General features: G+C 50.1%; 1 protein-coding gene across 1 annotated transcript; it reads left to right on the top strand.

Annotated features, from left to right (window-relative positions):
• The first annotated feature begins 11,054 nt into the window (after positions 1–11,054).
• LOC111144331 (proline rich transmembrane protein 3) lies at positions 11,055–15,164 on the top strand. Its single transcript, XM_022498580.1, has 3 exons — positions 11,055–12,078; positions 12,291–12,446; positions 13,032–15,164. The coding sequence occupies exons 1-3, from the start codon at positions 11,055–11,057 to the stop codon at positions 14,789–14,791; spliced, it is 2,940 nt and encodes a 979-aa protein (XP_022354288.1). The 3' UTR covers positions 14,792–15,164.
• The last annotated feature ends 76 nt before the right edge of the window (positions 15,165–15,240 follow it).

Below are 15,240 nucleotides of genomic sequence, written 5' to 3'. Positions count from 1 at the left end.
AAAAAAACATGAGATGAGGCAGCATCAGGGCCAGATGGCAACTTGTAAGTCATCCCTCAGAGGTGAACTTGATCCTGACGTGGTAGCAGGGAGCCTTTGGGAGGGACTGGTGTGAAGGGATTTGCTGCTGGTGGGCAAGGAATGGAGAGGGTAAAGTGGGTGGGGGCGCAGCAGGGTGAGAGTGGGGTGGGACTGTGGCCATTTACATGCTTGGCTCCTGCTGTCTTGCCCTAACTCAGGGTTGTGTATAGCTTTGCATGGGACACTTGCTTTCTCTGGGCCTCAGTCTCCCCATCTGTCAAAGGACTCATAGTGGTTTAGCCCCTTGGGATAATAGTCTGGCAGTTCCTTAAAAGTTTAAACATAAGGATTCCATATGACTCGGGAATTCTACTCCTAAATACACCCAAGAGAAATGGGAACACACATCCACATAAAAATTCATACCTGGGGGTACCTGGGTGGCTCAGTCATTAAGTTTCTGTCCTCAGTTCAGGTCATGATCCCAGGGTCCTTGGAGCCTACTTCTCCTTCTCCCTCTGCCTGCTGCTTCCTCTACTTGTGCTCACTCACTCTCTGTCAAATAAATAAATAAAATCTTTAAAAAAAAAAAAGAAAAAGAAAAAGAAAACTCACACATGAATGTTCATAGCCACATTATTTGTAATAGCTACAAAGTGGAAATGACCCAAATGTCCAAAATAAATAGATCAGTCAATCAATCAATCAATACAATATGGTACGAACACACAGTGGACTGTTTTACAGCAATAAAAAAGAATGAAGTACGGATACAGCCTACAACAGGGGTGACCCCTGAAACACATGAAATGAAGGAAGGCAATCCCCAAAACCACATTTATGTTCCTGTGTTTTATGAAATGTCCAGAATAGGCAAACCTACAGAGACAGAACACAGATTAGTGGTTGCCAGGGCCTGTGGGGAGGGAATGGGGAGTGACTGCTAATTGATAAAGGTTTCTTTTTGCCTGATGAAAATGTTCTAAGATTGGAGGTGGTTAGTTGTACAACTTTGTACATATTCTAAAAACCACTAAAATAGTATCCTTTAAATAGGTAAATTTTGTGTATATGAATTCTATCGTATTAAAGCTGGGAGGTGGGGATCATAAGCCCTTGATCACAATTCTATCCCATTAAAGCTGGGAAGTAGGAGTCATAAGTCCTTGGAAACAGACATCAAGATTTCTCATGGCTATGAGAGGCTCCTGGAAGCTATTGTGATTGCAGATGGAGTCTGGCTGCAAAGGGCAGAGGTCAACCAACGTGTTCCCCAGGCTCTTACCTGCTTCCACCCCCCCCCCCCAGTCCTACTACCCCTCCTGCTGCCCCTGCTCTCACCCTGGTCCCACCTGCCCACCTTCCTTCCAGGTCTCTTAGCTCTACCTCCCTGGAAACATCCTGGAAGACAGGCAGGGTTCAGAGGCCTGGATTCTGTATCCATGCTCCTCCAAGATGGGCTAGTACCCAGTAAGTAAAATATTTCATTTTTGTAATCAGCTCACAAAATGCACAGCCAGCCCTGTGCTATCTCCTCCTTTCTCCCATTTCTTTGTGAATTTTTTTCATTTTTTATTATGGAAAATTCTGAACTTATCAAAGAGTGGAAAGAATAATATAATGGTATACCCACCACACTGCTTTAATAATTATTAATATTTTGCCAATCTTTCTGTGTATCTCTCAAACCCACTTTTTTTTTAATGTTTTAAAAGTAAATCCCAGAAACACTATTATTCCACACATAAATATTTTAGTAAATTGGAGCACCTGGGTGGCTTAGTCAGCTAAGCATCTGACTCTTGATTTTGATTTTTGGTCATGATCTCAGGGTCGTTAGATTGAGCCCCACATCTAGTTCTGTGCTTGGTGGGGAGTCTGCTTCTCTCCCTCTCCCTGTGCCCCTCTTCTACTCAAATCTGTGCCTCCCTCTCAAATAAAACAATATTTAAAAGATATTTTAGGGGCGCCTCTGTGGCTTAGTCAGTTGACCGTCTACCTTCAGCTCAGGTCATGATCTTGGGGTCCTGGGATCGAGGTCCACATCGGGCTCCCTGCTCACTGGGAAGTCTGCTTGTCCCTCTCCCTCTGCCCTTGCTTGTGCTCTCTCTGTCTCTGTCTCTCTCTCTCTCAAATAAATCAGTAAATTTAAAAAAATAAATAAATATTAGTACATGTGTCTGACAAATAAGGAATTTTTATTTTTTTTAAAGATTTTATTTATTTATTTGACAGAGAGAGATCACAAGTAGGCGCAGAAAGAAGAGAGAGAGAGAGGAGGAAGCAGGCTCCCCGCCGAGCAGAGAGCCCGATGCGGGGCTTGATTCCAGGACCCTGAGATCACAACCTGAGCCAAAGGCAGAGGCTTAACCCACTGAGCCACCCAGGCACCGCAAATAAGGAATTTTTAAAACATAACCCATCATCCTACCTAATCAGACATTCTTCAGTATGTTCTAAGGCCCAATCATGTTCAAATTTCCTATTATTTTAAAATGTCTCTGGTTGGCTTGTTTGAATGAGGATCCCCAAAAGACACTGACACGACATTTGATTGCTACATCTCTTAAATCTCTTTTAAACAGGTTCCCCGCACTACCACCCATTTTTCAAGCCACTTATTCTCTGTGGAATTCTGTGAGTCTTTTTGAAAGTATTCTTATCTTGATGGGAAATCAAATCCTTAGATTGTTTTTCATTTCAAGAAAAGATTAAGGAGACTGAATTAATGACAGATGAACAGAAAATTAAATGAATAAAAAACCAAGGATTACCCCAGGAGAAAACAGAATCTCTAGCAAAGGAATTGTAATCACAGTACACATCTTGAGTCAGGCTGACTCACCATTTCACGGTTCTAGTGTTGTAAATGCAGATTAATGATATACACCAAAGCAGTACAGAAAAATGTGGAAATGCGGAAAGCTAAATCTTCATATTCCTCGGTGGTGATCAATATGTAAAAATTTAAAACTGAAAAAAAAATTAACATGAGCCGTACAAGCCTGGCACTTAGATAATAGATATAAAAACCAGAAGAAATAATCAGAAGTAACAGAAAGAGTTAAAAGGAATTGGAAGTGAGAGGGAAGTTGGTTTTAAAGTATGTACCAGATTATCAGATTTACTAACACAAAAAGTATCTTTTTAAAAGGTTCATTTAGGGGCGCCTGAGTGGCTCAGGTGGTGAAACGTCTGCCTTCAGCTCAGGTCATGATCCCAGGGTCCTGGGATTGAGCCCTGCATCAAGCCTGCTTCTCCCTCTCCCTCTGCCTGCTGCTCCCCCTGTGCTCTGTCTCTGTCAAATAAATAAACAAAATCTTAAAAATAAATAAATAAATAAAATAAAAAATAAATAAAAGGTTCATTCAGCCCATATCCATGCAGGTTAACATCTGAGAAAGAATGTGTTAAAATTCCAGGAACCTGGGGCGCCTGGGTGGCTCAGTGGATTAAGCCTCTGCCTTCGGCTCAGGTCATGATCTCAGGGTCCTGGAATAGAGCCCCGAATTAGGCTTTCTGCTCAATGGGGACCCTGCTTCCCCTCTCTGCCTGCCTCTCTGCCTACTTGTGATCTCTCTCTGTCAAATAAATAAATAAAATCTTTAAAAAAAAAAAATTCCAGGAACACTTGAGGCTTAATTTGGCAAGTTTAGTGAAAAAGTCTAATGCTCTACCCACCCCATCCCAGTACAGGACAGCAGGCACAGAACAGAGAAGGTTCGCCAGGCTGTACCCTCTCCCACCTGTTCTGTCTTTTGTTTTTTTGCTCGTGCCTGCCAGGGACCAGCCAGAATGAAAATGCCAGCCAGCTGTCCTGGGCATTGTCTAGACAGGAGGCTTCATCATTGCCAGCCACAGAGCCTTTGTCTTTTCCTTCTCTCTCCCCTTCCTTACGACCTCCCAACACACTTTTGGGTGGGAGCTCTCAACGACGCCCAAACCCTGTTGAAGTCCTTTCAAAAGAGAATCCAAGTTGGAGGCCTATTTTCATAGACTCAAACTCTTAACACAGTCCAGCTTTGTTCACCTCCCCGTCTCCCCTCTCTGAGATACTTCCTCAGGGGCAGGATGGGGCCATCAGTATTAAGGGTGCTGGTTCTAAAGTCAGACTTAGAGCTTGGCCTCTTATTTGCTGTGTGACCTTGAAGAAATTACTTAAGCTCTCTGAGCTTCAGTTTGCCAGCTGTAAAGTGGACAGCATAATAATACATAGGTTGTTGTGAGGACTTAAAAAGAATAATGTGTTGTAATAAGGTGTGTAGCACAGCCCCTGACCAACTAAGTGCTTCGTAGATGGAGCCATTGACCATCGCCCTTGTGCTTAAATCACCCCCCACCCATCACTGGCCTCCCAGAGTCTCCAGGCTGATTCTGGCAGCTCCTATTGGAGCTCCCCACCTATACCTGGCACTCCATGTTCCCCACTTATATTCACCTCCACCCCCAGCCAGTCTCCTCTTTCCAGAGGATCAGCTTTCATCTTGGCCACTGGCCAAAGGGATCATAATCTCTCTTGCCTTTGTTTGAAATCTCAAAACCCCTACCAGTCCATGGTTGGGAAACACAATGGGATTGGGACTCCTGCCTCTAAAGACAGCAAGCAGGGAGCAGCCGGATGATCCTCTGGACTGGGGGGCTGGGCACTGTCAGGTCAGTAAGACTTTGCAGGGATGAATGGGTAGTCCTCCGTGGGGGAAACTGAGGGGAAACTGAGGAAGGGAACCAGGCCAGCTCTGAGCCTGCTGAGGGAATCTTAGCATCTCCAAAGAAGTCTCACCAGAGAGTTCACAGGAGGCAATAAGAGGAGGGACCTGGGGCGCCTGGGTGGCTCAGTGGGTTAAGCCGCTGCCTTCGGCTCAGGTCATGATCTCAGGGTCCTGGGATCGAGTCCCGCATCCGGCTCTCTGCTCAGCAGGGAGCCTGCTTCCCTCTCTCTCTCTGCCTGCTTCTCTGTCTACTTGTGATCTCTCTCTGTCAAATAAATAAATAAAATCTTAAAAAAAAAAAAAAGAGGAGGGACCTGGACCCCTCAGCTTCGGTAGTGGACCCCTAGAGCTACCCTCCCTACAAGACTACCCATGAGGGAGAAGACTTCAGTTCCTCAAAGGAAATTAGGATGATACCAGGAAGAGAAATGGACCTTGGACAATGCTAAAAAAAAAAATGCCAGTTATCTATTATATATAGAACCAGGATCCAGATGACATCCCACAAGATCAGAACAACTGACTAGATCTAACAAGAGAAAAAAACAAGAAACAAATGTTGAGCCCTACACTGAGGGTCAAGAAACCAAATGCATACAAAGAGGTGGGGAAGACATAATAGATGGATACTGGGCAACACACGGATGCAGCTGCCAGAATTATTAATTCAGTGTGAGGCCATATTAATGGAGGAGAATCTAAGAAGGGGAGGTGAAAGTCCAGCTTTGTTCCCAACTGGGTTCAGTTCCAAGAGTTACACTTTATCTTTTTAAATATATTTTAGAGAAAGAGAACATGAGCAGGAGGGACAGAGTGAGAGGCAGAGAGAGAGAGAGAGAGGGAGGGAGAGAGAGAATCAGCCTCTATGCTGAGCCCTGGGGCCCAAAATAGGGCTGAATCTCACTGCCTAGAGATCACGACCCGAGTTGAAACCAAAAGTCAGACACCTAATGGACTGAGCCACCCAGGTCCCCCTTCAAGAGTTATGCTTTATTTTTTTTTTTAAAGATTTTATTTATTTATTTGACAGAGAGATCACAAGCAGGCAGAGAGGCAGGCAGAGAGAGGAGGAAGCAGGCTCCCTGCTGAGCAGAGAGCCCGATGCGGGGCTCGATCCCAGGACCCTGAGACCATGACCCGAGCCGAAGGCAGCGGCTTAACCCACTGAGCCACCCAGGCGCCCCAAGAGTTATGCTTTAAAGAGGACATTGTTGACCGGGTAAGAAGCCAACAGAGGAGAGATGTCACAATGGTGAGAGCCCAGAATCCTGTCCTTTGAGGAAAGGTTGAAAGAACCAGGAGGGTTTTGCCTGAAGGGAGAAGATTCTAGAGAAATGAGAGGTGCCTTTACAATTCTGAAGGGGTTCCCACAAAGAAAACAGTGGAGCTGGTCAGATGGTTAGGTGAACTGGGAAAAGCCCCATCCTTCTCCTAGAGTCAGAAAAGCTGGATTCAGGCTCTGAACACATTTCACACTGCAGCATGTCAGACACAGCTGAGAGCTGAGGGTTGCTCTTCTGTGAGACCCAGAGGTAGAGAGGGAGGGAAATCTCTGCTCAACCCTAGCAAGAATTTTCTTTCTTTTTAAAATGATATTTATCATTCCTGTCTCTGATCCTAAAAGAAATACATAGTTGTGTAGAATATTGGTAAACAGAAAAGCAAAATTAGATAAAAATCACATCAACCACTATTTACCTTTTAATAATTAGGAATAGGATGGATAGGTAGGAAGGTATATAGACGACAGGTAGATAGATAGATATTAACAAAAATGTGATCATACGAATAATTATCTGAGAGAATTTAGAGAATCACCATGTAAAGATGTATGTATAGGTATGTAAGGATGTTTATTGCAGTATTGTTTCTAGTAGGAACAAAAATAGCTGTCAGCCCAGCTATACCCCCTTCAGTAGGAGAACATGAGTAAATGACAGTGCATCCACACCATGTGGCACTGTGCGGCCAGCTGGAGGAAAAGGCTGGAGCTTATATGTACGTATTCCCTTCAGAATGTTTCCAACATACATTGCTTAAGGCAAAAAAAAAGTTATAGAACAATATGCATAGTATGATCCCATTTTTGTGAAAAGAAAGACATGCACATGTATGTTTTTAAATAAAAGAAACAATATGCTAATGGTGGGCACACCTGGGGAGGACGACTTGAAGAGGCCAAGAGTAAGAGAGTGAATGTGTTCTTTGAACATTTCTGTGTTCCTTATCTTGGGACAATCAGCATACATCATTTTTATATCAAATGACTGAAATTTAAATAAATAAGCAACAATCAACCCTGGAAATTTCTCCATGGCATTAAAGATTTTACCTCATATTAAGCGACCACATGTATTCCTTCTGTAGATTTCTCTTAATGTTTATTGAACCCAATGCTGGACATGGAGTATATCACAAGCTGTCCAAAGAGGGACCAGGGACATTTGAGTGTCTATCTGACCTGAAAATGTGCAGACTCATAGGTCTAACCATACCTTAGGTAGGAAATTATCTGATAGGTATACTAGTGCTTGTGCATGAAGAGGTCTATGCAGGATGGTCCCTGCCTTATTATTCCTGCTAGCAAGAGGCTAGAAACAATCTACATGTTCAACCTCAGGACTGGATCAATAAAAAATTATAGGCTGACTATATGCTTCAGTTCTCAACAGCAGATATAAGAAATGAGATGGATCTGTAGAACTTTACATGGAAAATGTGCCAGGATATATTTCACAGTGAAGAGAAAAAAGGCAAGTTTCAGAACAGTATGTACAGTGTGATCTCATTTCTATTTAAAATGTATATGTGACTGTGCATTGAAAAAGATCTGAAGCTACCTCTGAAGCTAACAAAAAAATTAAAAAAAGAAAAAGAAAAAGATCTGAAGGATAAATAGCAAACTGTAGGAAGGATTTACCCATAGGTATGTAAGTATGTATGTATCCCTGTAAGAATATAGGTATATAGGTATAAAGGAAGTGAGCTCCACGTCCCACGGGGTGTGCAAAACGGGATTGGCTGTCCCTTATTCAGGGAGGCTGCGGAAGGGATTTCCAAATTGCTCGGAGGTACCTCAGTTTCCTCTTAGCCCTGAGACTCTCTGAGAGAGGGGAGGTCAGGACTGGGACAAGAATCCACCCCTAAGGGGAAAGGGTTAAGTGGGGATGGTGTTCCTGTGGGCGGGCTCCGCGATCAGCAGCGCCGGGCTCTGTTAGCCAAGTCTGAGCATCTCGGAGGATGCGGCGCGGCGAGCGGCTGCAGGGACGCACGCAAGGTGAACACGGGGGCTGCCGGCGCAGCGCCCAGGTGAGGAGCTGGCCCAGGGAGGGGGCGATGGCAGGGTCCCGGCAGGGAGCGTGGCCTGCAGCCCCCTTTCTGGGCAGGAGCGGCAGAGCCTGCACCATCGCCCACCCCCACCCGGGACACTGCGGGAAGGCGCGTGAGCCAGGGGAGAGGAGCCGGAGGAGGAGAGGTAACCCGAGCTGGACCAGCTCCCGAGGCTGCCCTGCGGCGGCCCTCGCCCTGCCCCCAGGCCGGCCTCTCCCCAGTCCCTAGGGCAGGGAGATACCCCCTATCCCTCACCCCACAAAAATCTCAAAAAATGTCTCCTGTAGCAGGAACCTAGGTCTGGGCAGCCCCCTCCTTGTCCACAGATGCCTAAATCTCGTTTGAATTGCGGCTGGCGAGCAGATAGCATATGCTTATCATTGAAGGCCTAACTCAAGTGCCTCCTCTGAAAAGCTTTTGGACCCCCATGTTCAAAATGAGCCGTTGCGGGGTTTCACAACCCCTGGTGTGGTCATTCGCTGGCTGTGTGACCTTGGGCGATTTGCTAAACCCCTCTGAACCTCCCTTTCTTTCCCCTCTGAAATGGTAATACCCACACCTGCTTGTGTTGGGAGGGTTGGACGAGATGGAGGACATGCAGCTAATCTTAGCGCAGGAGCCTCAGTGGGTGAGAGCTCAACACAGGAGCATTGTTTTTAACCGGGACATGGGTTAGTGGCCCTTCAGGCCTTCCTCCTCGGCTGGCCCCAACTCCTGACACCAACTGGGGCTTCTCTGTGGGTCCCCAGCACCTAGTATGGGCTAGGAGTAGGGCATGGGGTTCAGCCAATGTTTGAGAAATGAAACTAACAAGACTTCAAGGCAGAATCTAAACTCAGTTTGTGAATGGGTTTAAGGGATCTTTGAACCCCCTGAAATTGTCCACAACCTTGGATGAACCTGGACATTTCCAGGAGAGAGCCCCCAGAGTTTCCACTGGATTCTCAAGGTGTAGGTGAGGCACCAAGGATGAGAAGCCAGGGAACTCTGGGCACACCTGCTTCCCAGAGAGGAAGGGAGAAGGGCCTCTTCTCTCTCACAGTTGATGTGCTCCTGCCCCCTGTCTCCTGGCTATCGGGTCCCTTCCTGCCTCCCTGGCTTAACTAGGAGCTCTCAGGAAGAGGAACCTTTAGGGGATATCTACGCAGGGCCAGGCATATGCAGGGGGCTGAAGACAAGAAATAAATATGCTGCTGCAGCCCCTGAGATGCCCCAGGCCCGGGGAGGAGACAGGAGATTACATTCTGTGACCAGGATGATGGGAAAAGGTAGAGGGGGTGTCAGGGAAAGAAATGTCTATGCTGTAAAGAGCCACCATCATATCTCACCTGGATTTTCTCTCCCCGTTTTACAAATTTTATTTATTTATTTTATTTGGAGGTGAGAGTGCATGTGTGCCAGTGGGGCAGAGGGAGAGGGAAAGAATCTCAAGCAGGTTCTAGTGTCAGGACGGGTCCCAACGTGGGGCTCGATCTCATGCCCTGTGATCATGATCTGAGCCAAAGCCAAGAGTTAGATGTGCTTAACCAGCTAAGCCACCCAGGCGCCCCTCACCCCTTTTAAAACACCGGGCTTGTTGCTTGTATTGGCTTCCTGTGATACTTAGGATAAAATCCAGGTGCTTCACTCTGGTTTACAAGGCCCCTTGTGATCTAGCCCTACCTTTCTGAATTTATCTCCCTCTGCTACGTTCTCCTTCATTTGCTATACTCCAGCCACACTAGCCTTTTCGTTTCTTGAGTTCACTCGTACATTCTGCATCAGGGCCTTAGCACTTTCTGTTCCCTTTGCCAAATACTTTCCTCCCTTATCTTCAAATGGCTGGCACCTTCTTCTCATTCAGCATCTAGCTTAAATGTTACCCCAAAGGCCTCCTGCTACCCACTGTGTAAAATAGCCCCCCATCCGCCTATCTCTTAACCCTGTTTTATTTTCTTCACAGCTCACCTTATTTAAAACTATTCATTGTCTGTCTCTTACCCCAAAATGCCAGCTCCGTGAGGGCAGGTATCTTGTCAATCTTTTCACTGCTTTTAATCCCCCAGGCCTACCACTATGTGTTCAAATTATTTGTTGATGTAGTTAAGGGGGCTGGTGGGGGGAAAAAGCTTTCTGGACAAAGGGAAAAGTAAAAGGGCGTTAATGCTTATTAAACTCCTCTTATGGGCCTGGCCTATAATGTGTTCTGTTAGGTGAGTCTTGTAAGAGCTCCCCTGACTTAGGTACCCATTTTACTGATAAAAAAACCATGATTTGGAGAGGTGAAGTTAAGTCACCCAGGAAACGGCAAAGCTGGGATTCAAACCCAGATCCCTCTGTCCCTCTCCACCTCTCTGATATTTGAGCCAGGCCTTTGAGAATAGGATTTCGTAGGGCATCTGGGTGGTTCAGTCGGTTAAGTGTCTGCCTTCAGCTCAGGTCATGATCCCAGGGTCCTGGGATCAAACCCCACATCATGGTTCCTGCTCAGCAGGGAGTCTGCTTCTCCCTCTCCCTCTGTTCCACCCCCTGCCTGGGCTCTCTTGCACACTCTCTCTGTCAAATAAATAATAAAATAAAATCTTTGAAAGAAATAGGATTTCAGCAAGTGAAGGAGGAGAGGGCATTCCAGGCTTAAATACAGGAGCAAAGGACTGGGGCACTGAAGAGTCCAGTGGGATAGATAAGCAGCCTGCTGTGGCCTTGGAAGACTAGGAGAGGAACTTATATTCTTTTCTGAGGGTAGTGGGAAGCCATTGAAGGTTTTGAAGTAGGGCAAGTGGCATGACCAGAGATGCAGTTTTAAAAGGTCACTCTGGGCAGCATGAATAGGTTGAACACGAAGGGGCTGGGGAAGGGGGACCTTTTCCGTGTCTCTCTTCTTTCTTTCCCACCATCCTTCTTGGGGCAGCTATGGGCACTCCCAGTGTTCACATGTCATCCCCCTTCTTTTTTTAGGCTCATCCAGGGAGGACTGGAAGTTGAGTGTTCTAGGCCCAGGCATCAGAGTGGACCATGGCTCCCAGCCCATGGGGCCGTGGATATGGCCCCCTGCTGCTGTTGCTGCTGCTGTCCCTGGGGGCTGGCCCTGCTCTGGGCCGGGGCCTTCCCAAGCCACTTGAGGACTCGGAACCACATCTGATCCCAGGAAACCACCCCCAGGGCCCTACAGGCACAGAGCCCCAGGCCCTTGACTTCCTCTGGGAAAAGTCCAGAGATGAGGGCCCCTGGAACTCCAATGTTCCCCATGCCCCTGCTGAGGAAGTACCCGAGAAGCCAGCAGACTCTCCTCTTGGCCCAGCCTTGCATGGACCTAAAGCATTCCACAGGGCTCAGAGAGAAGGACTCCCAGTAACTGATGACCTCCAGATGGCTCGAGGGTCAAGTTCTCATGGCTGGACAGGACTGCCTGACTCACAGAAGCCTATAGAGCAAGAAGCACCAGCTCCCCATCCAGTAGGCCTCCCCCATCTCACTTTCATCCCCATAACTCCCAGACTCCAACTTGGGATAGCCACAGTTCTTCCCTCCACAGAACCAGAGGAGCCTGGAGGCCAAGTGGAGCAACGACCACCTAGAGATGAGGGTCTGGTGGACAAAGCCAAGATCAGCATCTCAGAAATGTCCCCCTTAGACCACCAGGGCCCTCCACACACTCTTGCTCCCCACTTGGGCACTACCAGGAGGCCAGTGCTAGAAGAACAGGGAGGAGGTGAGGACTTCCAAGAGGCAGCTCGAGGGCCCCTCTTCACCCAACAGGATCCTGAACTCCCTCATGTTGGCTTGGTATCCCCAGCTGAGGTGGTGTCCTCTCAGGAGCCTGGGTCCCAGCCAGACCTGGTATTGGCCAAAAGCCTTCCTCCTGCTGAGGGGCTGCCAGTGGAGCTCCCCAAGAAGACTGGAGGTGAAGAGACCTGGGAAGTCAGTCTTTCAAGTCCCTCGCCCAAACAGGCTGATCTTCCTGATGTTAGGGGCTCACCAAGACCCCAGCCCTCAGGTCCCCCTACCACAGAGACTCCCGATGGGCAGCCTAAGCCAGGTGGGTATCAAACTGAGGGTGCTGAGCAGTGCTGGGAGGGGGTAGTGTTCCAGGGTAGCTGGATGGCCCACTTTCTGTGTGACCTCTGGTCCCTCTTGGTACCATTTTCCTTATTCTGCCAAATGAGGGTGATTGTGCCTCCCTTTTGGGGGCTCAGACTTCGGGGACTGCTGGAAGGTCAGACAAAGTGATGACTGCTTTTGTTATTTCAGAGATAGCGGCAATGAATGGAGCAGACCCTATCTCCCCCCAGCGGGTGAGAGGAGCATTGGAGACCCCAGGTACCCCCAAGTCCCTCATTCCTGGCCCCTTGGACCCCGGCCCAGCTACAAATCGAACAGAGAGCCCTGTGGGGGCCCTGCAGCCAGGTGAGGGCATGGCTAGGGCTCTGGGAGGGAGTGGGTACTCTGTCTAATAACTAAAAACCTGTGTGAGGTATCTGGGAGGAGTGAATGGGCACGAACACCTGCTTAAAGGAACTGACCAGGACCTCCTTCAAAAAACTCAGGATAATAAACTAATGCTCATTGGGTACTCTGGGACAAGTCATTTGTCCTTTGGGGGCTAGAATATTCTTAAATGTGACTTGGATATATTTAGTGCAGTTTCTCCAACTCCTGCAAAACAGTGGAGATTTTTAAACATTCCAATACCCAGGCCCCATGCAAGGAAATCTGATTCACTTGGTCTCCAGGTGATTCTAATGGGCAGCCAATGCTGAGAACTGCTGGTATTTTATTAGTAAAAGCAATAGGTCACATCATTTAACATTATTGGGTGTTGGGCACTATGCTAAGCCCTTAATCCTGCCCACACCCCAATGAGGTAGGTGCTATTACCATCCCCATTTTATAGATGTGCTTAGAAAAGTTAAATAACTTGCCCACCACACTAGAGAATGTGGAAAATCAAAAAGCACTTTTCAAAGGGCTATTTTGATATTGTTATTTCAGATGAAGCCGAGGAGTGGCCGGGGCGCCCCCAAAGCCATCCCCCAGCACCCCCAGTCCAGGCCCCCTCAACGTCACGCCGGGGCCTCATTCGGGTCACCACGCAGCGCGCCCTGGGCCAGCCACCCCCTTCGGAGCCCTCAGCCAGCTCCGTACCATCAGCCCCAGCCACCAGCCCCCCCGCCAATGCTACCGCACCTCCTCTGCGCTGGGGTCCCCTCCGGCGGGTGCTGAGCTTTTCCTGGGAGCTGCACGTCTATGGGGTGGGGGTGCTCTTCCTCTTGCCCGCGTTGTTGGCACTGGCCTCCCTGGCAGCCGCCCCTGCGGGGCCCCGGCTGGCTCTGGTGGCAGCGGTGCTCGTGCTGGTAGCATCCGGGCTTCGATCTGCCTACATGCTCGCCGACCCTTACGGCTCTCAGGCACGACTGGGCTTACGCGCCGGCCTGGTACTCTACAACCTGCCCTTCCCCTTGCTGCTCACTGCGCTGGCGGCCCTGACCCTGCTCGGTCTAGGCGTGGGGCTGCCCCAGCAGCTGCAGAACCCGCTCCTGCTGGGAGCGCTGGCGTTGGTGCACGGCGTGGGGTTGCTGACTACTGACTTGCTGTCGGTGCGGCCTGCGCTCAACCTCCTGGCTCAGGGCTTGTCGTGCGCCTGGGGCGCGACCGTGTCTCTGGGCACGCTCTGCCTTTGCCGTCGCCGCCTGCTGGACGGGCCTCGGGGCTGGGATGCCAGCCCGGGCCCGCGGCTGCTGGCCGTGGCCGGCGCGCTGGGGCTGCTGGCCAGTGGCTTGCAGCTGGCGGCCGCGCTCTGGCTATACCCAGGCCCAGGCCGGGTGGGTCGCTTTTCGTGGGCCTGGTGGGGTGTCCACTTCTGGCTGCGCCTGCTGGAGCTGACCTGGGCCCTGGCCCTGGCGCTGGCTGCTGTGGCCGCCGCACGGCCCCGGCCGCCCACGGAGCACGCTTGCTGGGCTAAGTTGCTACGCCTGGCGTGCCCCACGCCCTCAGGCAAGAGCGAGGTGCCTGAGCGACCCAACAACTGCTATGCAGGGCCCAGTAGCGTCGGCGCAGGCAGCTTGGACATCAGCAAGAGTCTCATCCGCAACCCGGCGGAGGGCGGGCCGCCCGCCACGCCCAGTTCAGGTGCCTGGGGCTCCGCTGCGTCTTTGGGCCGCGGCCCCCAGGGTGGCCCGGGACTGTCCCGCAACAGCGTGGGGCCGGCGCCGTCGATGAGCGAGCTGGATCTGCGGCCGCCATCGCCCATCAACCTGAGCCGCAGCATCGACGCCGCGCTCTTTCGAGAGCACCTGGTGCGAGACAGCGTCTTCCGGCGCTGTGGCCTGCGCGGCCTGGCCTCCTCGCCGCCTGGGGGCGCGCTGCGGCCGCGGCGGGGCAGTCACCCCGATGCCGAGCTCGACGGCGCCGGCTCTTCTCTTTTGCGGGGCCGCTGCCGGTCTCTCAGCGACGTGCGCGTGCGCGGCCCGGTCCCACCGCACGTCGCGGACGACCCTGACGGGGCGCCCTCTCGCAGCTCCATGGACAGCTTTTCCCGGGGCTCGCTCAAGATCAGCTGGAACCCGTGGCGTCACGGGCTGTCATCGGTGGACAGTCTGCCCCTGGATGAGCTGCCCAGCACCGTGCAGCTATTGCCTGCCCCAGCCCCAGCCTCACCCCCCGACCGGCCCGGGGAACCTCAGAGTGAGGTCCAGCCTCGCAGCAAGCCTGGGGACTCCCGCAGCGCCTCCAGTGACACCATTGAGCTCTGAGGGGTCGAGGAATGCAGGACCAGGGCCCCACCCTCGATGGCCATAGGGCATGGCCCATTGGGACAGCTGAACATTTGAAAAACTGGCATTCCCGGGCTACCACCTGACAGTCACTTGAAAACAGCCGGGCATGAACCTACCCCCGTTTTTTTTGGTTTGTTTTTTAATTTTTTTTTTTTTTTCCAACGGGTATTTTGCACAGAGGCTGTGACTTACGCGGAATACAGGGTGGACATGCATGGATTTGGGTGTGGGATATGGGGTCCAGTTACCCCCAGACACCCCTCCAGACTCCCCAGTGTGGAGAGATGAGGCTTGCTTGTCCAGACTGATTGTCCTCTTTGTGCCAAAGAAATAAACCCTTAGGAGTTGGCTTATGCCTCCCTCTGGCCATGCCAGGATCCTGTTCAGAGAGGAGGTAGCAGTCCCCACCCCCCAGCAGTCCCAAG

Source organism: Enhydra lutris, unplaced genomic scaffold, assembly GCF_002288905.1.
Source record: "Enhydra lutris kenyoni isolate GAN:26980312 unplaced genomic scaffold, ASM228890v2 scaffoldscaffold10, whole genome shotgun sequence".
Lineage (NCBI taxonomy): Eukaryota > Metazoa > Chordata > Mammalia > Carnivora > Mustelidae > Enhydra > Enhydra lutris.
Note: the sequence above shows the minus strand (reverse complement) of the source record. Positions and strands in the feature narration are given on the sequence as shown.